Source organism: Rhinopithecus bieti, unplaced genomic scaffold (assembly GCF_001698545.2).
Source record: "Rhinopithecus bieti isolate Rb0 unplaced genomic scaffold, ASM169854v2 scaffold_6547, whole genome shotgun sequence".
Taxonomy (NCBI): Eukaryota; Metazoa; Chordata; class Mammalia; order Primates; family Cercopithecidae; genus Rhinopithecus; species Rhinopithecus bieti.
In genome coordinates, this window is record NW_016805133.1 from 376,469 (window position 1) to 401,586 (window position 25,118).

At 42.2% G+C, this 25,118-nt stretch overlaps 1 protein-coding gene across 2 annotated transcripts in view; it reads left to right on the forward strand.

Moving 5' to 3' along the window:
* Positions 1-521: 521 nt before the first annotated feature.
* The window catches only part of VIT (vitrin), a 127,885-nt gene continuing 103,288 nt past the window's right edge, over positions 522-25,118 (forward strand). For both annotated transcript variants that reach the window (XM_017871286.1, XM_017871287.1), the window contains exons 1-2: positions 522-806; positions 20,826-20,895. In XM_017871286.1, the coding sequence (XP_017726775.1) occupies positions 20,844-20,895 (52 nt within the window). In that variant the 5' untranslated portion in view covers positions 522-806; positions 20,826-20,843. The remainder of the gene's footprint in view (positions 807-20,825; positions 20,896-25,118) is intronic.

Here is a 25,118-nt window from a genome sequence, read left to right on the forward strand (position 1 = left end):
GGCAGATTTCATGTGAGATTATTCATCAGTACTTTTTTGAAACATGAGTCAGGTTTTGCTTCCCACTATGATTATCTTGTGTCCTGTAACTACCAGCATATAATTGAGTCATTTCATAAAACTTGCCAAAACGCAGAAAGGACTGAAGCAAAACAAAACAAAAAAATAGCATTAATATGTAGGAAAAAGTAAGTATTTTCAGTTCAAAAGTGGGAGTCCAGTAGAATAAGTTTGGGAGTGTTTGCACGGTTTTCCTTCTTTGTGCAGTTCAGTTCAGCTGTTCACTAGCTTTTGAAAGAGAAAGAAAAAATTTAATTGCCCCTGCTGAAGTAATTTTTGAAACATATCTTTTACTTTCCATTTTTATCTAAGTGGTCTTCCTCTACTTTTTAGAATGTCAAATTGTAGAATTTGCTTACTGAAAATCTGTGCTTTGGGCTACAAAAGAATATTTAGAAATCCTTACCAAAAAAAAAAAAAAAAAAAAGCAGTGGGAGTGGAAATTTGAAAGAGGACCGCCTAATTCAGCACTAAAACCAGTGTGAGAAGCAGTATGTGTGAGCGTGTGTGTGTGTGTATGTGTGTGTCAGGGGGGTGTGAAATGTGTTTTTCAAAGTACTGAGAGGTTGATGGGACTGTTTGATCAGCTCCTCTGAGAAGAAGAGAAAAGGTTTTTGGACCTCTCCCTGTTTCTTCCTTAGAATAATTTGGATGGGATTTGTGATGCAGAAAAGCCTAAAGGAAAAAGAATATTCATTCTGTGTGGTGAAAAATTTTTGAAAAAAAAATTGCTTTCTTCAAACAAGGTATGTCTGATGAATTTCTAAGCTGTGTTTACAGTTACTTTCCATTCATTATTATTGAAATGTATTTTTCTTTAAGAAACTACAATATAAACCTTGACCAAGTAAGCAGCCTGTACAAATTTCAGTTTCAAGAGAGTTGAGATGAGAGTGGGTGGTACTTGGCATCCTTGTAAACAACTAGTAATATACATATATATTTATCAATTCTAAATAAACTGCATTGATATTAACATTATAACAAGATTTTTACTGTTTCTTTAAACCAATTTAATTATGGTTACAAATAAGTTGAAAAGTATGACATTTGTGTATAATTTTAAAGTAATTTAAGTCACTATTATCTTGCTTTTTTAAAAACTTTGCTTGGAATATATGGAATGTAATAGCAATATAGCAAGTTTCTTACAAAGATGTGTGAATAGCAGTATGAGAAATGGACACACTGGTGTTAACTTAAAAGAGAAACTATTTCGCGGGGATCTCTACTTCTCTCTATTCAGGCAGATTTCAGTGGAATGTAGCTAGATGTGCAATTCTGAGTCTTGTTTACACTTAAAGTGTTTTCTTAGGCTGAATGCTTCTGTTACTGATAAGCCCAAGAAGGGGCTGGCATTGTTAAGTCTGCCATTGTAGCTCAGCTTTTCACAGGAAGACAGGATATGAAATCTCTTTTAAGTATGATTTGTGTCCAACTAGTATAAACATGAAATAAACGCCTGAAGCACAGGTTAAAGAGAGAGGATAAGACTGAATAATCAGACATGATACTTTGCTCTGAACAACCCACAGCATCTTTGCCATTCCTAAATCAAGAGTGGAGTTAAAATTTTTCTTTGGACTTATTGTAAAAATAAAACCAAGCATTCTTGGCCATGGTGGTTGCTCAAAATTGTGTGTGCTAAGAAAATAGTATTTTGCCATTATGTTGTGCTGCAATAAATTTGGAAGTTTTGGTGGTAAAGTTCTGAGGTTGTTTTCCCTTGGTCTCTTGAAAGATGAAAACACCCTGAAGCAAAGCAGGATCAAACACTGTTTGTGTATTTTCTTTCTGTGTGTGTTAGCTGAAGTGGTAGCTAGTGCTGGTAGGAAAGCTGGAAGTGCTATCTTTTATTTATTGAATTAAAATACCCTCTTTTGTACAAAAAGCTCCAGATAAATAATTACAAGATTGCAAGGACTTGCATTTTTTATTGCAATATGCTGGTTTCCCAGACTAAGCTTCATTTAAATATATCTTATGGTTCACCACTAAAAAAAAAAAAAAAATCCTTAGGAAGATTGGAAATGCTTAATATCTGTCCTAAAAGTGTTTACTTCATGAATATTGTTAAGAAGATATGTCTTTTCCACCAAGTTACTGATCACATGAAGAATAGTTTCTTTCAGAGAAAATACATGAGCTTTGAGAATGGTTTATGAATAGCATCATGAGAACAAAAATGCTTGTGCTATTCTCAGCTGTGATTCCTATAAGACACATTGAATACAGGAAAGCAGTATGGTTCAGTGCATGCGCCAAGCCAGGAGTCCTAAATTATAGTAACAGCTCTGCCACTACCTATTACCTTGGAAAAGGTATATAACAGTTCTCGACTTTTGTTTCCCTCTTTGAAAAACAGTAATAGCAATGCCTGTACACCCTCCCTCCCAGGGCAGCCACAAGGGTCAATAGTGATTCTCAGCTCCCAAGGAGTTTTGAAATGTCAAAACTTCTGTAACAATGTAATCTTGGCCTGGCGCAGTGGCTCACCCCTGTAATTCCAGCACTTTGGAAGGCCAAAGTGGGTGGATCATCTGAGGGCAGGAGTTCAAGACCAGCCTGGCCAACATGGTGAAACCCCATCTCTACTAAAAATACAAAAATTAGCCAGGCATGGTGGCGCATGCCTGTAATCACAGCTACTCGGGAGGCTGAGGTGGGACAATCACTTGAGCCCGGGAGGCGGAGGTTGCAGTGAGCCAAGATCATACCACTGCACTCCAGTCTAGGCAACAAAGTGAGACTCAGTTTAAGAAAGAAAGAAAGAGAGAGAGAGAGAGAGAGAGAGAGATTGAGAGAAAGAGAAAGAAAATGTAATCTTTTATTCCTCACTTTTTTTAAAAAAAAGATTACTTTAGAAAGCATTTATGTAATAAAAACTTCCTGGCCCCCAACATGTTCCCATGAAGCTATGCCCACATGTGCAGCTTCCCCTCTCCTTGCTCACACTTGGAGGTGTGAGCCAAGTGTCAGCAGCAGTGGGGACAAGACAGAACACATGGGTCTGTCTGTCAGTAGAAGGGCATTTAGCTGTGCTGCCTTGGAGAGGTTACTCAACGTCTCCATCTCTATTTCATCACATACGAAATGAAGAAGTTAGACAAGATAATCTCCAATTTTCCCTCTCAATCCTATGGTTCTATGCACTGGGACCTCTCCAATGTCAAAACGTGGCCAGGAAAATTTCATTGTTGAGACTCTCTGTACATTGCTAAATGAAGAAGTATCGAAACAGGGCTATGAAACTTATGGTATATTTTAAATATGCATGTTTACCTAACCAGAGACTTTCATGTATACAAAAATGAAATTTACCATAATTATATTCTTCACAAGACAATTAGAGGAGATTATGTATATATACATACACATACACATATACATATATATACACATATACAAGTCTCCATATTCTTCACAAGACAATTAGAGGAGATTATATATATGTGTATAAATGCATACACATATACATAGCGTACTGGAGACTGTGGGTCCAAATTGTGTGAAAAAAAAAAAAAGAAAGACTTTTTTCCATTTTCTGCTGTATTTCTGTGACTGTCAGTATAACCCCATGTGGAAAGAATGTCAAATGCCTTAATTTAAAGCCTTACATGTGAGGTCAAGGCAAAAATGGCCCTTCCTGTGCTATGGGTCCTGTGGGTGTTAGGCAGGAAGCTGTGCTACTTTTTAAATGTGTTAATGTTGGCAAGTTACTTAAAGTCTCTTGGCCTCAGTTTTCTCATCTATAAAAGGGGTCTGTTATTACTGCCTACTCCACAGAGCTATGGCAAAGAGGTTTGATCAGTGCCTGGCACCCTGTCAGCACCCAAATGTTAATAAATTTTTAAAAATTATATGTGACTATAATAAAGAAATCAGATCAGCTGTGAAACAAATCATTTGTAATAATGTTCAGACTTTTACACATTAACTCATTGGATACGTTTAGCAAATAGATTCACGGAATTATGTGATATTAATATAATCATTAGAAACTAGTTGCCATCTCTTTATCCAGGGGATCTGAGCTAGTCAATCAATAAATAATAAATGAAAGAGGCAACTTCTGTGATGGTTGTAATCTGAGAAATCTCAAAAGGTTTCCCTCTCACTGTCTTAAAATGTATCTCCCTGTGGTTTGCAGAAGACAGTGAAATTCCTGGCCCTCAAACACACATAGCATTTTGCAAGATGGTGGTGGTGATGATGACGGTGATGGTGGTGGTGGTGGTGGTGGTGATGTTATAATGATTAACCATCACCCCAACAACAATAATAGGCCAGGTGTGGTGGCTCATACCTGTGAACCCAACACTTTGGGTGGCTGAGGCAGGAGAATCGCTTGAGGCCAGGAGTTTGAGACCAGCCCAGGCAACATAGTGAGACCTTGCCCCTACTAAAAATTAAAAAGTTAGCCAGGCATGGCTATGCTGCCTGTAGTCCCAACTAGTAAAGAGGCTGAGGCAGGAAGATAACTTGAGCCCAGGCATTCGAGATTGCAATGAGCTATGAGCATGCACTCCAGCCTGGGCAACAGAGCAAGACCCTATCTCAATTAAATAATAATAATAATAACTGCTAACACTTACAGAGCTATTCTTATGTGCCACCCACTGTTCAAGCCCTTTTCATATATTAAGTCTTTTTTTTTTTTTTTTGAGGCGAAGTCTCGCTCTGTCGCCCAGGCTGGAGTGCTGTGGTGCGATCTCTGCTCACTGCAAGCTCCGCCTCCCGGGTTCACGCCATTCTCCTGCCTCAGCCTCCCGAGTAGCTGGGACTACAGGCGCCCGCCACCACGACTGGCTAATTTTTTGTATTTTTAGTAGAGATGGGGTTTCACCGTGTTAGCCAGGATAGTCTCGATCTCCTGACCTCGTGATCTGCCCACCTTGGCCTCCCAAAGTGCCGGGATTACAAGTGTGAGCCACCGCGCCCAGCCATATTAAGTCATTTAACCCTAACAGCAAACATATGAGGGGGGCTCTTACCATCGCCATTATACAGATGAAAAAAACGAAGGCACTGATAATTTGAGTAAGTTGTCCGAAGCCACACAGCTAGTAAGGGATGGAGCTCAGTTTCAAATCCAAGAGGTCTACTTCCAAAGTCATACTTTTAACCTGCCAGGCAACAATTACACCTGGTCCTGGTTTTTCTGCGACAGCACCAGATTAGTCTTTGCCATCCCTGAAAACATAGTTCTCAAGTCAAGTGAAATTTCTTTAAGAAAAAAAAATGTTCCTCCTTGCAGGTAGAGACACCTTAGTAATAATAATGGAGAGGCGTGGAGACAAGGAACTCACAGGGAAAGGTTTGTCAGGAGAAGACGGCTTTTATTTCTGTCATTGTTGGATAATCTCTTTTTTGGGTGGATGGGGAAAAGCTGACTGGGGGGAGTCAGGCGATGTGAGAGGAGGAAAGGCTGAGGAAACTCCATCATGAAACCCTCTGTGTAGCCAGTCTCCAAAACCTTTCCTTTATCTTCACTGGAAGGTTAACTCAGCAGCTTGTCGCAGAAAGAATCACGCTTCCTTGTGACTCAAACTACTTCAGCAAATCACTTTCCCTGATAAGGGTCTCTACATTGACAAGACTCTAGTAAGCATTTCTCAAATTCTTTCCTTCAGTTTGAGAAAGGCTAAACTTCTGCATGGACGTGTGGTAAAATTCATAAAAATCACCCTTCAGGCTATAGTGAGAAGGCATTCTGTTACCACATTCTTTCTTCTCTTATTCAAAAAGAAAAAAATATATACCTATGCCCTCGGGGGAAACTTACATATAGTTTCCAAGGGATCAGGTCACTGGCATCTTAATGCTATGTGAATTCCCTCCACCAGGCTTCTTTGTGTTCCAGACAGAAAACATGCTTTGGACATAAAGGTGCAAGTTAACTTGCCCAGACTGGCCGTGTTTATACAACATAGTGAGTAAATCTGCACTCCAAAAGGCAAAAAGAATTTGGGGGAAGAGCGATAACATTCAACAATAGCAGGAGCAAATATTTATTGGGCCACCTCCATGTGCTATTCCCAATCCCATGTGCTTGGGAAGAAGAGTGAACAAAATTACGTCCATTTTCCTAATCTGGGGGCACACAATAAACAAATACAGTAAGATGCCTGATGGTGATAATGGGCTGTGAAAAACATAAGTAGCAAAGTAGGATGCAGAGAGCAGTGCAGGTGATAATTTGCATTGCATGATTTGGTGAATGTTAAACAGAGAGATGAAGGAAGCCAGGAGGCAACCTATGCGGGTCCCTGAAGGAAGAGCATTCCAGGCAGAGGGAAAAGCAAATGAATAGCCCTGAGTGGAACTGGGCTTGGGAGGCCAGTGTGTCTGCAGCAAGCTGAAGGAGCAGGAAAGGGGAGCCCAAGGGTGTGCTTTGGACAAGCAGACACAGAGGGCGCCATCCTCGCATGCCTCAATTCCCCCCAGACACTGCCTACCACTCACTCACACACTGTCTGGGGGGCAGTTCTTGCCTCTGCTCTGGATGAAATCTGTCAGGCCACGCTCAAGAGGATTTTTTTTTTTTTTGAAAAAGACCTTGCTCATATTCCACTCCCAAACAATCTCAGTTCAGTCATTAACATGTATGTAATACTAGATAATCCTTAAAAATGTAAAAATGATATTCAAAGCTTAAAGTCTTATCCTCCACATCCAGGCTTGCTTTCTGCAGTGGACAGGGGGCATGATTGAATTTTCTTTCTCTGCCTTGCACCTTTACCTCTCTTCCCCTTGGCCACTAACGGTAGTCTCTTCATATCCAGAGTTGAAGTGGACACAGGGAGGTAAGGTGAGAGGCAGGGACAGGCCTCACTAGTTGGTACTGTTATGAACTAGCATCCAGGTTCCCTGAGCTTCTCCAGGGTTTTCAGCTGCTTCTTGTTCCCATAGGGCATGTCTATGGGTGCTGTGAGGATTCCCTCCCCTACTGCCTTGGGGATTCCTCACATGTAGTTCCGTAGATGTTGTGAAATAAATCCGTTCTGGCTGGGGGTTTACAGTTCCTCCCTCAGCCCTTGGGCAACTGGTAAGCTCTGTCTGGCTGCTTTCTGCATAGGCTCCTCAGCCCTCCATGCATCCGACTCAGGCCGGAGCAAAAACAACCCCAGGCTGACTCTGTCACACAGAGAGTTCTAATCGCCACAAGCTCTTCCCCTCTCCTATGGAGGACTTAATCATGGGACAGACACTAAGTCCACGGAGGCAGACATCAGCCCCAGAGACACAACTACTCAGCCACTTCAAATTGGGTTACTGGGCATCCAAGCTGGCTTTTCAAAGGAAGTGATTGAGAACCAAGATCCCTGGCTGATGACTTCTCCAGGCAAGAGGTTGTAGAAACTGAGAGAGGTAATCGGGGACCAGAAAGCAAAAATTTCTTAAAGACAAGTTGTAGGCATTTTCCCTCCTCTTCCCCCTACCCAAATGCAGAAGAGGAGCAGGTGGCTCCCCTACCTGCCCCCTCCGCCCCCCACTTCAGGCACTAGTGAGAGGAGCTTCAAAGATACCACTTTGGAACATGGAAGTGGTTGCCTTCTATTGTCTTGAGGCCTCAACCGAAACTAAGACAAAAGGATCATCTTATTTTAACATCCCATTACACAGTCAATTACAATACACTCAAATGTTGACTTAGATGGGTGTGTTATGCCTGGTTACACTTAAAAATATGCCTGGTGCATCATTTTACCCTAAATAACATTTGTGTGTGAGACAGAGGTGTGAGTGAGTTCAGGCTCAAATAGGACTCTTGAAAAATCGCTTAACCTTGTAACTAAGACCACTTTATTATACAAGGTATGTACTTTATAGCATGTGTTTTAACAATTGTCAGCCAAGTGTCTCAAAAAGCCTGGGATATTGGCATCAAGGTAAAAAGGAAGATAAAACCATCTTGTACAATGGGGAAATTTGATGTTAAATGGAGTTAAGTGTTTGAGGTTTGGGATAGAATTCTGGTTCTGCTATACATTTATTCTATAAGCTTCGGCAGGTTTTTTTGTTTGGGTGGTTTTATGTTTTTTGTTTGTTTGAGTCTTGCTGTGTCGCCAGGTTGGAGTACAGTGGCACGATCTCGGCTCACTGCAACTTCTGCCTCCCAGGTTTGATTGATTCTCCTGCCTCAGTCTCCAGAGTAACTGGGATTACAGGTGCATGCCGCCATGCCCAGCTAATTTTTGTATTTTTAGTAGAGATGTGGTTTCACCATGTTGGCTAAGCTGGTCTCGAACTCCTGACCTCAGGTGATCCACCCACCTCGGCCTCCCAAAGTGCTCGGATTACAGGCGTGAGCCACCACTCCCAGCCAGCTTGGGCGGTTTATTAAAGCTCTTTAAGCCTCAATTTCCTGCTCTGATGAATGGGTGCAATAGTCCTTACCCAATAGGATCACCATGACAAGTAAAATCACCTGTGTACCGTGTGCAGCAAATAGGAAACATTTAGTAAACGATAGTTACTACTATGGGCATGAACTCTACACTTGTAAAACTTCCCAGGAAGAAGAGCAAAGGGATCAATCCTATCTCATTTAACAGGCCACTATATATATCCAGGCCAAAATAGTCAGGGGGCCCTGCAGGAGAGTCTGAGGGCTCCTTCAGAGCTGGGGTTGTTCCCAGGAAGGCCTCTGAAGTAGGACATTTGGTGGCTGCCTTTGGAGAGCTGGGTCTCCTGCTTCTAAATGACTCTGTTTCTACTGGTCCCTGGAAATTCCTGAGGCTTAATTCTCCACAGCCCTGAATTCCTGAGCCAATGACACTGTCCTCCACACCCTCCATTTCACCCAGGTCTCTGGTTGCTGGGATTCAAAAATGTGCTTCTGAGAGGCAGCCCCACATCTGCCTCTCAGAACCCTGTCATCTGAGAGGAGCCCATTCTCTACTGAGCAGCAGAGGGGAGGGTGTGGATCTTGCAGACACACCCTCATCTTCCTTCCTATCTCAGCTGGAAAGTTTTGCCAGACCTGAGAATGTTTTTCTGTGCTTCAGAATTGAAGGCAGACCAAAAAGCACAGAGTATTCAGGCTAGTCTAGGCTCTAGGGATGATAGTTGAGCAGAAACAAACACCCAGCTCCAAATTCACAGTAGACAGCCCCTTGGCAACTACAAACCTCAAAGCCCAAAGGGAAGAACTGGGAGGAGGCAAGTCTAATCCACAGTGTCAAACACATTAGGCAAAGAAGTTTGTGATGAGAGAAACTCATCTTCCAAAGCTTCATCAGAATCTTTAAACCACTCATGGTTTCCAGGGTAACTAGGAGGAGCAATCACGGCCCGCCTCGTCTTTTTGAGGTCCTAGCCTCTTTCCTTTAGATTTACTGATGCTCGTGCCCCTTTCCATTACACAGGATAAATAACTCTTGGAAGGGTTTCTTTAGAGCTCATTTGGGGCATGCCTGCAAACTAGTATTTTTTCCCACTGGCAATATAAGATCTAAACTACCACTTCAGAAATGTAATTACTGTTTGTAGTCTCTCTAGAAATCACCATTGGTCGAAGCCTTTGTGGATGTGGTAAGCATTACCATATGTCAGGTTCCTAACGCAGTACAAAATAACGGTCTGAAACACACGACCAAAAATGGCTTTGCCTTTTTGGTTTTCCGACATGTAGAAACATGCCACATGGATCAATGAACCTAATGGCACAGGCCTACATCAGTTGTATACACGGATGAGGTCTTTAACCCCACCCAACTGCCTGTGAGGAAACATGTTTGCTGTAGGATTTTCTCTGACTGTTGGTGGTGAAGGGTGATCCTGGAGAAGGGGATACACATTCTAGTCATCACAAAAGTACATAGAATATTTATGGGAAGTTCCTAGATTGGAATGTCAGTAAGCATCACATTCTCATGAATACATCGAGAAATAAACATTCTCATAAATCAGTTTCTTGGCCCTGGCACTATTGGCCTGTGGGGCTGAGTACTTCTTTGTTGTGGAGGCTGTCCTGGGCATTGCAGGATGGTCAGCAGTATCTCTATTCTGGCCTCCACCCACTAGGTGCCAGCAGCATCCCCCTCTCTTGTCAAAGTTGTGACAACCCAAAAAGTCTCCAAACACTATTCTATGTCTCCTGTGGGACCAAATCACCTCTGGTTGCGAACTACTGTCAAAAATATACGAGGAAACTCTACAGCAACATTGTGACAGCATGGTTTCAAGGTCACCCACTTCCATTTTTTGTTTCCTGAGCATCCCAGACCTTCTCAGTGGCTGTGACAGCTCACAGGATTTCTTGCCACACTTCTTCCCAGAGCTTGGTTGCAGGGTTGAAGATAGCCTCTCTAGGGACCCTCTGCTTTGATGTTACCAAAAGACAAGCACGTATGTCCTTTTCATTTTGAGTGTTTTCGTTTTACTACTAATCATTTCAGGGGAACAGGACATAACTAGAACAATAAATATGAAAAGGGTTTTAATCAAAGCTGCAGGAAACAGAAGCCAACTTAAACTGGCTCAAGTCAAAGGCCCAAAAACATCAATATCATGCACAGGAGACAGAGCGAGCTGGACCTTCTTCAGACTGGAAATGGGACCTGGAAAGCGGTGAGAAATGAAGGGATCTTCTCCTCCTGCTCCTCCCAGGGCCACATACTTATTCTCTCCATCTCTTTCCGCCGTCCTCTTATACATCTTATTCAGGGCCCCACATGGCCTGTAGCTTGGCACTCACAGCTTCTGAAGTTTTCAGAATCCCAATCCCAAAATCCCAAGGGAGACCTCGATTGGCTTCAGTTATTTTTTTTTTTTTGCTAGATCACAAGCTTTTGACCAGCTGAGTCATTTACATTTCAGTGACTGCCATCTCTGCATCTGACAATAATAATTGAGCTGCTTCAGTTGTAGATGTAACCAGGCTTTGAAAAGTGAAGAGTGCTATGCAAATGAAGAGTGGCGTTTTTATTTTATTACAGTATTATAGAACAAATCATGGAATCATTTGAAACTTACAGTGACAACCATGCGAGGAGTTGGCAGGATAGAAAGAGCGCAATATGAAGTTGGAGATCTGGGCTGTGTGACTTTGGCCAAGTCACTTCCCTGCTCTGAATTACAGGAATTCCAATGTCCATTTCGCCTCCTCAAGGGGCTCTTCGGTGGTTCAAATGAGAAAACAGTTTAGTGAGAAAACTCTCTGCAGACTCTGGTATAAACTCCTGTTATTACAGCCTTCTGCAGTTAAAACCACGGTATGGATAGCCACTGCGAGTTAGGTAGCAGTTAGGAATAATCTTTCAGCTGCCAGCCGAGTGCAAGGGAAATGTATTATCTCACATAACAGACAGTCCAGGGGAAGGCCCAGTCCCCAGGCACAAGACAAATCATAGCTCTGACTCATCTCTCTGTGATTTGCCTGGCTGCCCTCCTCGCCTTGAGTTAGGATTTTCCTCTGCTGGACTTTTCTCGTGGTCACAAGATGGCAGCCAGCAGACTCCCAACAACCTGCTTCCTTGTTCATTTCCAACAAGATAACCACCCTCTCCCCAAAAAACATAGGCTTCAAGTCCTTCCATTCTGTCTGTTACAACCCAGGACACAGCCCACCTGGACTAGTAGCTAGTATGATCACCTGGTAAGGGCCTGTTGCTGATGGGCCCAAGCCTGGAGCAGTTGCCAGCAAGGGGGCGTGTCTAACCATCCTTGCCTTAGGCCCCAAATTGAGATCTGCCTGGGAGCTGCAGATGGACCTGCTTCCTCTCAGTGGCCTGGCTGCACTGATTTCCTTTACCAAGTTGGGATTCTGTTAGGAAGGAGGAAGGGGAAAACGATGCTCTGCGTAGGCCACCAACAGTGTCCATCCAGTCCACGTAGCCTGACTCAGAGCACATCTTCAATAGCCTTGTGCATTCTTAGGAACCAACATATTGAGAAAACACAAAATTTCCTCTTCCTTACCTATTTGGCTCACATTTTCTGCCGGAATTTCTTTAGGATTAAAAAAAAAAGGAAGTAAAGAAGAATTGGGAAGAGAAGAAAACTCAAGAAAGAAAGAAAAACTACTGTCCCCTCTGGCACTCTCTCTCACAGAATCCTGGGGAGTTGTAATGATGATTCCAAGGTGGCCGCTGGTGTTGTGGCAACATGAAATGCAGTGTTTCGGACCTCGGCCAGAGGGATACATCTGTATGAAGGTTTATGTACAGATAGAGGCCACCACCACATTGTAAAGGACCTCCCCACTCCCCATCTAGTGCCAGCTTCCTTTTCCTGTCCTCACCAGATCAACCCACATCCATTGACAAGCGGAGGAGGCTTTACGGTCAGGCAGAGATGAAAAAAGCAAGGCTGCAGATGTGGCCTCACCCCATTCAGAGATGTCTGTCCTCAAGGGATTTTTGGCATTTTGGAAACACAGCACAGCCTCTTATAACTAGTAAATGTTTCCAGATGGATACTGGCTCTTTCTGCCTCATGGACAAAGAGTATGGTTGGGTGCTCCCCCATGTAGCATTGTAGTTCAGACAAACACCAACATTACATAAATCCTACATGTCTACTAGAGCAGAATTTTTTCTAAGCGAATGGCTCAAGTAAGCCTCTAGGGGCTTATTAAAATGATGAATGCAAAATAATTTTAAGCCTTCCATGTCTCCCTGTTGCCTAAAGGATCAGTTCCACATTCTTTAGGCGTGACATTCAAGGCTGACATGGCCCTTCATCCCTCTCTGACAGTCTGATTCCTCTCTCAGCCTTGCTGAGCAACTCCTAGTTCTGAAGCTCCACTGTCGCTAGGTCCTGTCCTTTCCTGTTCACTCATTCATTGTTTTCCAACATGCCAATTAAATAAATTCAAGCCCCTCCCAATTCCCACATTTCAGGCCTATGTGCCCATCCACCCTTTTGCCATCACTGCATTCCCAGTAGCAGAGGTTCCCAGTGCTGTCTGCACAGTAGAGTCACTTGGAAAGCTTTAAAACAGTATCAGGCCAGGCACAGTGACTCACGCCTGTAATCTCAGCACTTTGGGAGGCCAAGGCAGGCAGATCACCTGAAGTCAGAAGTTCGAGTCCAGCCTGATCAACATGGTGAAACCTCATCTCTACTAAAAATACAAAAATTAGCCAGGTGTGGTGGCGGACGCCTGTAATCCCAGCTACTTGGGAGGCTGACGCAGGAGAATTGCTTGAAATCAGGAGGTGGAGGCTGCAGCGAGCCCAGATCACGCCACTGTACTCCAGCCTGGGTGACAGAGCGAAACTCTGTCTCAAAGCTAAATAAATAAATAAAACAATATCGATGTAAACTCAGGTCAATTAAATTAGAATGAAGATGGAGTAAGTGCACGTACTATGAAACAGCTATGGCAAGGGGAGAAATGCAGAGCTTCTGGACTTGGAACGTCTGGTTTGAATCCAGCTCCTCTTCTTTCTAGCCTTGGAAAGTCTGTAACCTCTGCATGCTTCCAATTCCTTACCTCTAAAATGAAGGCAAGAAATAGTCTCTACCTATAGAGTTGCTGTGAAGATTAAATGAGTTAATATAGTACTGACACTTAGTATATGCTCAGTAAATGTTAGTTATGAGGCATGCATGCCGGTCTCCCGCAGGAAGACTCAAAGCAACTTGATGCCAGGACCTGCATCTTGTTTCTCTCTGCCTGGCACATAGTACATATGCTTTTATTTTTGAATGATTAATGGATGCACAAAAGAAGATGAATTTTGGTTTTAGGAAATCAGGGCGATTTATGTAGAAGAGGTGGCCCAGGAGCTGAAGCTTGAAAGATGGATGGGTTTGTGGTGAGGGTTGGTAAAGTAATCCAGATAGAACAATAATGTGAATGTGAGCCAAGGTACTGACATGTAGAGTGTGGAGAAAAGACCAAAAGCCCAGGTGTGCTGGGGTCAAAGGGGAGGATTACTCAGGAGAATTGCAGTGAGATGGTGTTGAAAGGGAAGGCAGCCATTTCATGAAGAGTTTGTGATGCCTCACTGAGGAATTTGAGCTTTATTCTGTAGAGAATGAGTGGACTATGAAGAAGAATTCTGAACAGGTGAATGCACAATCAGACCTGTGCCTTAGGAAGCTGATCCTTTCCAACTGAAAGAAAGATTGACCTGGAGCAAGGAGCAAGAGTGAGTTAGGAGATTGCTGCAGCTTCCCATCTGAGATCAATATTGTATATGTTAAGTCTTCCTAACAGATCACATATAACGAAGCTCTTCGGACTCTACGTGGTTTATGTTAATTGAAGCACTGCTAAATTTGGTGGTGGAAGTGATCATGATAACTACAATACCTCTTAAGTGTCCCTTTCAATTTCAAGAGTTTTTTCATTATTTCATTTTTATATTTTACTAATATTGGATTTATTAACATATATGCACAGGGTAAAGATTTAAATAGAACAAAATGGTAAGACACCTTCCCATCTCTGATCACCACTTACCCAGTTCTCTTTCCCTGACACAACCACTGTTATTGGGTTCTAGTGAATACTCCTCCCACTCTCTAGGCATGAAGAATATATATATTTAAAGGATAGAGTCTGACAGGTTTTGGCATATGAATACTGTGAAACCATCACCACATCAAAATGATGAACATATCCATCCCCAATTTTTTCATGTGTTCCTTTGCTCTCTTACTTCTGCTCTTATGTCTCCAGGACTCTCCACTCCCACTCCTCAGGCTCCTGGATACCACTGATGTGCTCTTTGTTACTACAGAGTACAGTTTCTAGATGCAATGTAATGATATGAATGTAAAATTGAACAGAATGTATTCTTTTCTGTCTGACTGCTTTCACTTAACATAATTATCTTGAGATTCATTCCTGTTGTTTTATGTATCAATAGTTCATTCCTTTTTATTGCTGAGTAGTATTCCATTGTATGGATAAACCACAATGTGTTTATCCATTTATCTGTTAATAGATTTTGCATCTTTCCCAATTTGGAGCTATGAGAAATAAAGTTGTTAAAAATATATATGCAGAAGTCATTGTATGGACATATACTTTCATTCCTCTTCGGAAAATGCCTAGGGGTGAAATGGCTGCAACATATGGTGGGAATATATACTCAGTTTTTTAACTTTTCGAGATACCACCAAACTGCTTTCCAAAGTAGTTGTACCATTTTACATTCGTGTTAGCAATTATTCCAGTCCTCCACTCCTCACCAACACTTGATAATATGAATTTTTTCAATTTTAGTCATTCTTTCTCCAAGTTGCTTTTGCATACATTGCCACATTCAATTCCCAATGGACTTGCTTTAATTTTCACACTTCCTGGTCACCAGTGGTGAACATTATCAAGTGTCTTCTTCTCGCTGTGGTCTTTATTTTCCCTGCTTAAATTCCTTTCCGCTTTCTTTGCCTTTTTACACTTCCTCCACATTTGACAAAGTGCATTCTTCTCATACACCTTTAACTGACGAGCAATTTGCCCCTTATCTGTAAATCTCAAGCATTTTGATACAGAGATTTAAGAAAAGTCCATTTTGCTTTTTCAATCTTAACAAGATGCAAACTGCAGATTGTCTTATACACAAGGGGTAGAAAGAAGGCTGCAGGATCAGGAGCCATGAAACCCAGGCTTGATTTTGTGTATGTGACCTTGAATAAGTCACTTACCCACTGCAGGCCTCAGTTTCCTTACCTTTAAAATGGGAATTGTGCATACTCCACATCCTGCACAAGTTTACTGTGAAGAACAAGTTTGTATTCACCCATTTTCTCAACAAACGTGTATTGTTGTACCCACTACCAAACACTATTCCAGGCTCTAGAAACTGAACAGTGAACAAAATAGGCAACTCTAGAAATGCACACAAAGTCACTTTATTTAAAACACTGTGAAAAACTATATAAATATAAAGCAATATTATTATTTATTACCAACTTGCTCTCTTCTGACTCTGGGCAGAAAGAGAGATCTAATGAAATTTGTTGTGCTAATCCACTTACACTAATGTATACTCTTCTTTCACAACCAGGCGTCATTTGCCTCATCAGAAGTACATATTTGGGATTCTTTATGTTATATCTCATGGCACATCCATAAATTTGTGAATCAGTAACACATTCTTTTGGAAGCCCCTATTGTTCAGTTTTTGTTAGAACCTGGGTGGGCACGTGAGGAATTAGGGCTCCAGTGTTACCATGTGCCCCACAGCTCTGTGACATTGGACCACCTGCAGAAACTGCTTAATGGTGCTGGTGGAAGTCCTCATGCTCAGCCTTGGCAATGGCTGAGAGAGGGTTTGATTTTTTTTTTCACACATTTCAAAAGGCACATTTACATTTTAAGTGCTTGAGTAAACAGACCAAGCAAGTGTAGAAATTGCAGTGGTGAGAAATAAGCTTCAAGTATTCTAAGACACTAGAGTGATTCTGGTCAGTTTCCATTATTGATAAGCCAACACGTGGGTGAGATCTCCTCGGGGATTAGAGCATCTCCCGGAATCCTGTTGGTTTTTATCCGTTCATTCCAGCTTCTAAAGGTCACGTCCATCACGACTCTGAAGTTGTAGGACAGATCTGAGAGTACTTCTCTCTGCTCTCCGCCTTCCCTTTGGGTTTGTTTGTTGATTAGCAGTAATATCAATATCAATACTGCTTTATTAATTTTTATTGAGATATAATTCACATACCATAAAATATGCCATTTAAAGTGTATAATTTGGCCGGGGGCAGTGGCTCTCACCTGTAATCCCAACACTTTGGGAGGCCGAGGAGGGTGGATCACGAAGTCAGAAGTTCAATACCAGCCTGGCCAACATGGTGAAACCCCATCTATACTAAAAATATAAAAATTAGCCAGGTGTGGTGGCAGGCACCTGTAATCCCAGCTACTTGGGAGGCTGAGGCAGATAATTGCTTGAGCCCAGAAGGTGGAGGTTGCAGTGAGCTGAAATTGCACCACTGCACTCCAGCCTGGGCTACAGAGCGAGACTTCATCTCAATAAATAAATATATAAATAAACAAATAAAATATAGTGTATAATACAGTCGTTTCTAATGTATTCATAAGATTGTCTTCCCTTTGTTTTGTTTCCTCTTTAAATTTCCTAGGGAAGGCCGGGTGCGGTGGCTCAAGCCTGTAATCCCAGCACTTTGGGAGGCCGAGACGGGCGGATCATGAGGTCAGGAGATCGAGACCATCCTGGCTAACACGGTGAAACCCCGTCTCTACTAGAAAATACAAAAAACTAGCCGGGCGAGGTGGCGGGCGCCTGTAGTCCCAGCTACTCGGGAGGCTAAGGCAGGAGAATGGCGTGAACCCGGGAGGCAGAGCTTGTAGTGAGCTGAGATCTGGCCACTGCACTCCAGCCTGGGTGACAGAGCGAGACTCCGTCTCAAAAAAAAAAAAAAAAATTCCTAGGGAAAAGGGGAGCCCTCATTACTCACATTGATTCAACACATATTTACTGAGCACTCAAAAAGTCAAATAAAAATCCCTGCCCTGTGGAGCTTGCATTATAGTGGGGAACTCCATAAAAAATAAAATAAATAGAGTATAAAGTATGTCAGAAGTGATAAGTCAATGGAGAAAAAGACAGTAGGAAACGGATTGGGTATATCGGTTGATGGTGGGAGAGGTGGGAGGGGAATTGTGATTTTAAATTGGATAACCAGGGAATGTCTCATGAGAGGTAACTTTTAAGCAAAGATTTGAAAGAAATGAGGGAGCAAGTCATGTGCTTATCCGGGGAAATGGCATCCAGCCAGAGGAAAAGGTGGTACAACAAATGCAGAGACCTTGAGGTAAGAGGTGTTCCAGAAACAGCCAAGAGGCCAGTGTGGCTGAAGATTACTAATTGAGCAGGAGAATAGTGTGAAATGAGAACAGAAGGGTGGACTGAGGCCAAATCAAGTAGGGTCCTGAGCCACTTGTAAAGACTTAGGCTTTTCTTCTGAGTAAGACGGGGAGCCACTGTAGAGTGTAAGCCGAGAAATGCCATGGACTGACTGACTTTGAATAGGATCATGCTGGCTGCTCTGTGAACTGCAGAGGACAAAGGAAGAAGGGAACTGCCTAGTTATGAGGCTAATTGCAATAATCTAGGCGGGACAGGGCAGAGGCTGCCACAGATGGCATTGGTAATGGTGAGATGCTGAGAAATGGTCAGTTTCTGGATAGACTTTGAATGTAGCACCAACAGGACTGGCGAGTGGAGAGCGTGTGGGGTGTAAGAGAAAGAGAAAGAGAAGTCAAGGATAACTCGGATGAAATCTGCAATGTTGAGTGGTAACAGTCAATTAATGGGGCTGCATAGGTGGGTCCAGTAGGGCAACTTGGTATACTGCATTTATCCAATAGGAAAGTTAAACACTTAGGCTTGAAGATACATAAATCGTTCTGGAGTTTCTCAAATTAATAAAAAACAAAAAATTACCTGTTATCATACTATTTCCTAAATATAATCTGGCTACTTAAACATCAAGTTGCTAAACAGATTGTACATATGGTTTTGTTTTTATTTTGAAGCTAAAGACGTAACCAGTGGCCAACTACCTTAATTGGGAAATTTAACACATTGCAGTCGTTGTTAGAAATTAATAAAGTGATCAGTTCTGTTTGGGGTTACTCTTGCTGCTTAATTTAATTGCTTGTAATAAAGCTTTGATATACTAAACAACTTTAAGTTAATTGCATTGGGTACTTGTATACTATCTCAACCCATAATCTAATAATTGCTTTTTATTAATAAATATGCATAGCAGTGTATCAAATATTGTTTATAAGCTTAGATTGGGCCTAGCTAGTACTAGATTGTGCTTATCTCTTTCTAGATCTCCATTCAGTGATGTCACTTTGGTGGCTTCAAAATCAGCCACGGTAGGAGGATTTGCTACCACAGAAATTGACAAGCTCTGCAAATCAGGGCTTTTATCTCTATCTTTTTTTAAACCAGTACACCACTGAACACAGCAGAGGGTAGAGTTATGAATGCCAGCTTTGGGCCACACAACCGTGGCACTGGAGGGAGGGGGATATAGTGGAAGACATCTGCCCAGAGAGGAGGAGTGTTTTACTACCATTGACATTGTTTAAAAGTGCTAGCTCATAAGGATAATAAAAAGCAGACCAACTTTAAGTCTTTTCATTCTCTACAAATTTCTCCCGTATTGCCTGTGCCCAGGGCAGATTCCTCCCACCCACTTTCACCTCCATTCTAATCCTTTCACCACCTTGGACCACAGTTATGACATTTAACTTCTCTATGCCTTAGTTTCCTCATCTGTTCAATGAGGATCATAAGACCTATCATGGTGACTTACTGTGTGGATTCAAAACAATACAGAATGCACAGAATATACTCAATTAATAGTAGTACAAGTAAACCTTTGACAGTTTCCTCATAGCCTTAAGAGAAAGATGAGAAACTCCCTTATAGATCACCAGCATTTTCATATCTATTGCACTCTCCAATGTCTGGGTCTCTGTTGGCACTGTTCCCCTACTTGGAGCCACTTCTCTCCTGTTTCTGCATGTTCAAAGCCTGTTCATTCTTCAAAGTTGACCCAGTTGCTACCATCTCTATGAGGCTTTCTCTTATTCCCATGGCTGCCGTAATTTCTGTCCTTCTAAACTTTCCGGCCCTTGGGGAATCTCTAGCACCACCCGTACCTACTGGATTAGAACCTGCACTTTAACAAGAGCCCCAGGTGATGAGTATACACAAGCCAGCTGGGCTCAGGGGCTCACGCCTGTAATCCCAGCACTTTGGGAGGCCCAGGCAGGTAGATCAAGATGTCAGGAGTTCAAGACCAACCTGGCCAAGATGGTGAAACCCCGTCTCTACTAAAGATACAAAAATTAGCCAGGCGTGGTGGCACGTGCCTGTGATCCCAGCTACTTGGAAGGCTGAGGCACAGAATTGCTTAAACCCAGGAGGCGAAGTATGCAGTGAGCCAAGATTGTGCCACTGCACTCCAGCCTGGGTGACAGAGACTATGTCTCAAAAAAAAAAAAAAAAAAAAAAGTTCAAGAAGCCCGACTCAAAACCACTGGTTCTCAAACTTGGCTGCATGTTGGAATTACTTGAGAAGTTGTTAAAACTTAATTAACTAGACTCCCAGCCCAAGAGAGGCTTATTCAATTGGTCTGGGGTACAGCCTGGGCATCAGGATTTTTTTAAACTCCCAGGTGATACTATTAAATAACACGCAGCAAAGTTTGAGAACCACTGCTCTATAAATTTCCCCTTATACTCTCTTATGAGGACTTAACATTCTCTTATGCAATTTAACGTGGTTATTTGTGTCCACTTATGTTTTTCCACCTATATTAAACTGTAAGTCTTTCAAGGGTGAGAATTGTTTTTTAATTCAATTTTTAGCACTTTCTAACAAAATGTAGCCATATAATAGGAGTTTAATAAATATTTATCGAATGAATAGTGAAGTATTAATAATTGTAATCTAAATATGTTTTCTGAATGCCATAAATGTGGCTACTTGGACATATTCTCATAAAGAAGACTACTTGGACATATTCTCAAAATCGGAGAGTTATTTCCTCTTCAGTTCTAAGTAAACATCAAATATTTGAAGAATTGGAGGCTGGTGGCCAGAATGGGCTTTCTAACTGAAAATAGCATCTCTGGGTACCAGCAAGGCCAGCCACTGCCATCTCTATGTGCTGCTTATGGAAATCTGTAGCCTGGAATCCTAAGACTCCAGAGGGCAATGCAAAATGATGCAGCCCATCCCCACACACTCTGTGCATCCAAATCAGAACCCCCGGCTGAAATATGATGATGTTATTGTTTCTTTCTCTCCAGGGTGTCATTCTGATATTCATGAGGACTGTTGTTCTCACTATGAAGGCATCTGTTATTGAAATGTTCCTTGGTAAGTACTTTTATATGTGTATCTGGATACCCTTTTAGCGTTTTCCTAAGATCCAAAGAATCCAGCCAAGAAAAGTTTTAAACCAAGACAGAGCATATAAACAATACAGTGTATCTTTTTATGACAAACATTTGAGATGTTTTAAGAAAGAATGGTAAGCAAAGATCAAATTCAGGATGCATGTGTATATGTTTTCATGTAAAGCAAATACTGTATATGTATTACATATATGTCTCAGTATATTACATATTACACACACATACACACACCTATCTTGTGTATTCCTCAGCAATTAGCAAGTATTTCAGATACTGCATATTTGCAGATTCTAAATGCAAGGATCTTATTTCTTAATTTCCAAAAAAAAAAAAAAACTTACTGCTGACATGGCTTTACCTATAGCATTGGCGACTCACGCTTTTACAGATGATTGTTTCTTTTTTTTTTTGTTTTTGAGACAGAGTCTTACTCTGTTGCCCAGGCTGGAGTGCAGTGGAGTGATCTCGGCTCACTGCACCTCCGCCTCCCAGGGTCAAGCGATTCTCCCGCCTCAGTCTCCCAAGTGGTTGGGATTACAGGCACACGCCACCACGTCTGGTTAATTTTTGTATTTTTAGTAGAGATGGCGTTTCACCATGCTAGCCAGGCTGGTCTAGAACTCCTGACCTCGTGATCTGCCTGCCTCAGCCTCCCAAAGTGCTGGGATTACAGGCGTGAGCCACCACACCCAGCCAGAGATGATTCTTTTTTTTTTTTTTTGAGACAGAGTCTCGCTCTGTTGCACAGGCTGGAGTGCAGTGGTGCAATCTCTGCTCACTGAAAGCTCCGCCTCCCGGGTTCACGCCATTCTCCTGCCTCAGCCTCTGGAGTAGCTGGGACTACAGACGCCCGCCACCACACCCGGATATTTTGTTTTGTTTTGTGTTTTGTTTTGTATTTTAGTAGAGATGGGGTTTCACTGTGTTAGCCAGGGTGGTCTCAATCTCCTGACCTTGTGATCCACCCACCTCAGCCTCCCAAAGTGCTGGAATTACAGGCGTGAGCCACCGCACCCAGCCCAAAGATGATTTTTTAAAAAAAATAATCCATTATCACCAGAGTATGCAATCTTGGATAGGCCCTTGAGGAGCAGCAGGTCAACTAGAAGTACTCAGCTAAAGTGCTGAGGGGTTTAGGACCAAGCCCAAGGGTCATCTTCCATTAAGCTTGGCCCCACTGTGCCATGGCCTTGTCAGGTAGAGTAATCCTGTGGATCATTGTGAAATTACTGCCAGGAAGGTGTGCAGAAACCTTTCAGACAGTCTGTTAGTTTGTCAGGGCTGCTGTAACAAAACACCACAATCTGGGTGGATTAGGACAACAAAAACCCGTTCTCTCCACCTTCTGGAGACTAGAAGTCCAAAATCTGTCAAAAGCGTTGGTTCTTTCAGAGGGCTGCAAGGCAGGAATCTGTTCTGTGTCTCTCTCCTAGCTTCTGGCTGTCTGCTGGCAATCTTTGGTGTTCTCTGGCCTGTAGATGATTCTGATCACTGTCTTCATCTTCACATGGTATTCTCCCTCTAGTTGTGTCTGTCTGCACATTTTCCCTTTTTATAATGACATCAGTCATATTGGATTAGAGGCACACCCTACTCCAGTATGACCTCATCCTAACTTAACTAATTATAGCTGCAATGAGCCTATTTCCAAATAAGGTCACATTCTAAGATACGGAGGCTTAGGACTTCAACATATAAATTTGGGGGTACGTAATTCAACCCATAATATAATGAGAGTGCTCAAGATCTGTTCAGAGGGTGTGTACCTGGCAGAACTGGGGACTGGAAGAGAAGAAGGTAATGCAGCTGGGAAGGCAAGGGGGCTCTAGGCATGTTGGAAGGAGTATTGGACCAGGAGTCAAAGGGAGGATATGGGTTCTAGTCCTGATTCCACCATCAACTTGCCAATTTTGTCAAGTCACTCATTGTCTCAGAGCTTCCTGCAAATTATATGTTTGAGCTATTAATCACCCAACCCTATGTAACAGGGCTGCCAGAGACCTAGGGGCAGCTCTGTCCAAGCTACTTGTCTCTCAGGTAAGCTACTTTCTCCTGGAGCCAAAGAAAAGGCCAAAAACAATGCTCTGTCTTCACTTTGGATAAGTCCTCAGGGATACCAGGCACTCTTAGGAACCAGTGGCACTATTTCCTGGCTCCTGTCAGATGGCCATAAGAAGCCCTGAGGAACTTCTAGGCACCTGGACCAGGAGCCCTACCCCAACCACTGCTTTTGTCCTCAGAGACTGGGTAAGGTCCAAGGGTCAATCATCCCAACACTGCCTCTACAATTGCTCTATATGCCTGGCTTGCTTTAGCAAACAAAAAGTTGGCTATGACACTGGGGAACAATCCCTTGATAGCATAAGGTCCTTCGTTTCCCCCTTGCCCCTTTGAGAAGCTGCCTCTCTTTTCATTCTAACATAGAAGTTAGTAGGTTTCTAACATAAGAATGGATTGAGAGTGGGACAAGAGGTTAAGAATAGGGTTTAGTCAAACAAATAAAACAAACTCTGAGGCCATTTCACCCTCTGCATCTTCCCAGCATCACAGAAACAAGAAAGGAAGATCTGGCTGTCTTTTGTACCCTGCCTTTCTCAGCCTGCCCTTGCCCTTCTGGCTTGCTTATTCAGATAGCAAGAAATCAAAGTAGAAAAAGGAGACCCCTGTACCTCAACACAATAAAGGCCATGTATGACAGGGCCACAGCTAATATCATAATCAATGGTGAAAAGCCAAAAGCTTTTCCTCTAAGATCAGAAATGAGACAAGGATGCCCACCCTTGCTACTTTCATTCAACATGTTACTGGAAGTCCTACCCAGAGCAATGAGGCAAGGAAAGGAAATAGAAATATTCAAACTGAAAAAGAAATAAAACTTTCTCTGCAGATAACATGATATGATATATAGAAAACCCTGAAGACTCCACCAAAAACCTGTTAGAACTAATAAATGAATTCAGTAAAGTTATAGAATACAAAATTAACATACAAAAGTCAGTAGCACCTCTATATACTAACAGTGAACTATCTGAAAAAGAAATCAAGGAAACAATCTCATTTACGATAGCATCCAAAAAAAAAAAAAAAAAAAAAAAAAAAAAAAAAAAAAAACTACTTAGGAATAAATTTAACCATAGAGGTGAAAGATCTGTGCATTGAAAATTATAAAACATTGATGAGGCCAGGCACAGTGGCTCACACCTGTAATCCCAGCATTTTGCATGGCTTAAGTGGGCTGATTGCTTGAGCCCAGGAGTTTGAGACTGGCTTGTGAAGCATGGAGAAACCCTGTATCTACAAAAAATAAATAAAAAAGTTATCCAGGTGTGGTAGCATGTGACTGTAGTCCTAGCTACTCGAGAGTCTGAGGAGGGAAGATCACCTGAGTTCAGGGAGATTGAGGCTACAGTGAGCCATGATCATGCCACTGCACTCCAACATGGATGACAGAATAAGGCCCTGACTCACACACACCAAAAACAAGATGCAGAAAATTAAAGAAGATTGACATAAATGGAAAGATATTCCATGTTCATGGATTGGAAGAATTAATATTGTTAAAATGCCTATACTATCCAAAGCAAGCTACAGATTCTTTTATGCAATCCTCAAAGCAATTCCTATTGAAATTCCAATGGCATTTTCCACAGAAATTTGAAAAAAGAACTCTAAATTCATATGGAAACAGAAAAGATTCCAAAAGGTCAAAGCAATCCTGAGCAAAAAGAACAAAGGTGGAGGCATCAAATACCCAATGTCCAAATACACTACAAAGCTATAGTAATCAAAACAGCATGGTACTGGCATAAAAACAGACATATAATCCCATGAAACAAAATAAAGAGCCCAGAAATAAACCCATACGTTTACGTTTAATTGATTTTTAACAAAGGTGACAAGAACACACAATGGGGAAAAAGCAGTCTCTTCAATAAGTGGTATTGGGAAAATAGTATATCCATATGCAGAAGAATGTAATTGGGCCCTTAGCTCACACTGTATACAAAAATTAACTCGAAATTGACTAAAGACTTAAATGTAAGACTTGAAGTCATAAAACTACTGGAAGAAAACATAAGAAAAAAGCTTTGTGGGCCGGGCGCGGTGGCTCAAGCCTGTAATCCCAGCACTTTGGGAGGCCGAGACGGGCGGATCACGAGGTCAGGAGATCGAGACCATCCTGGC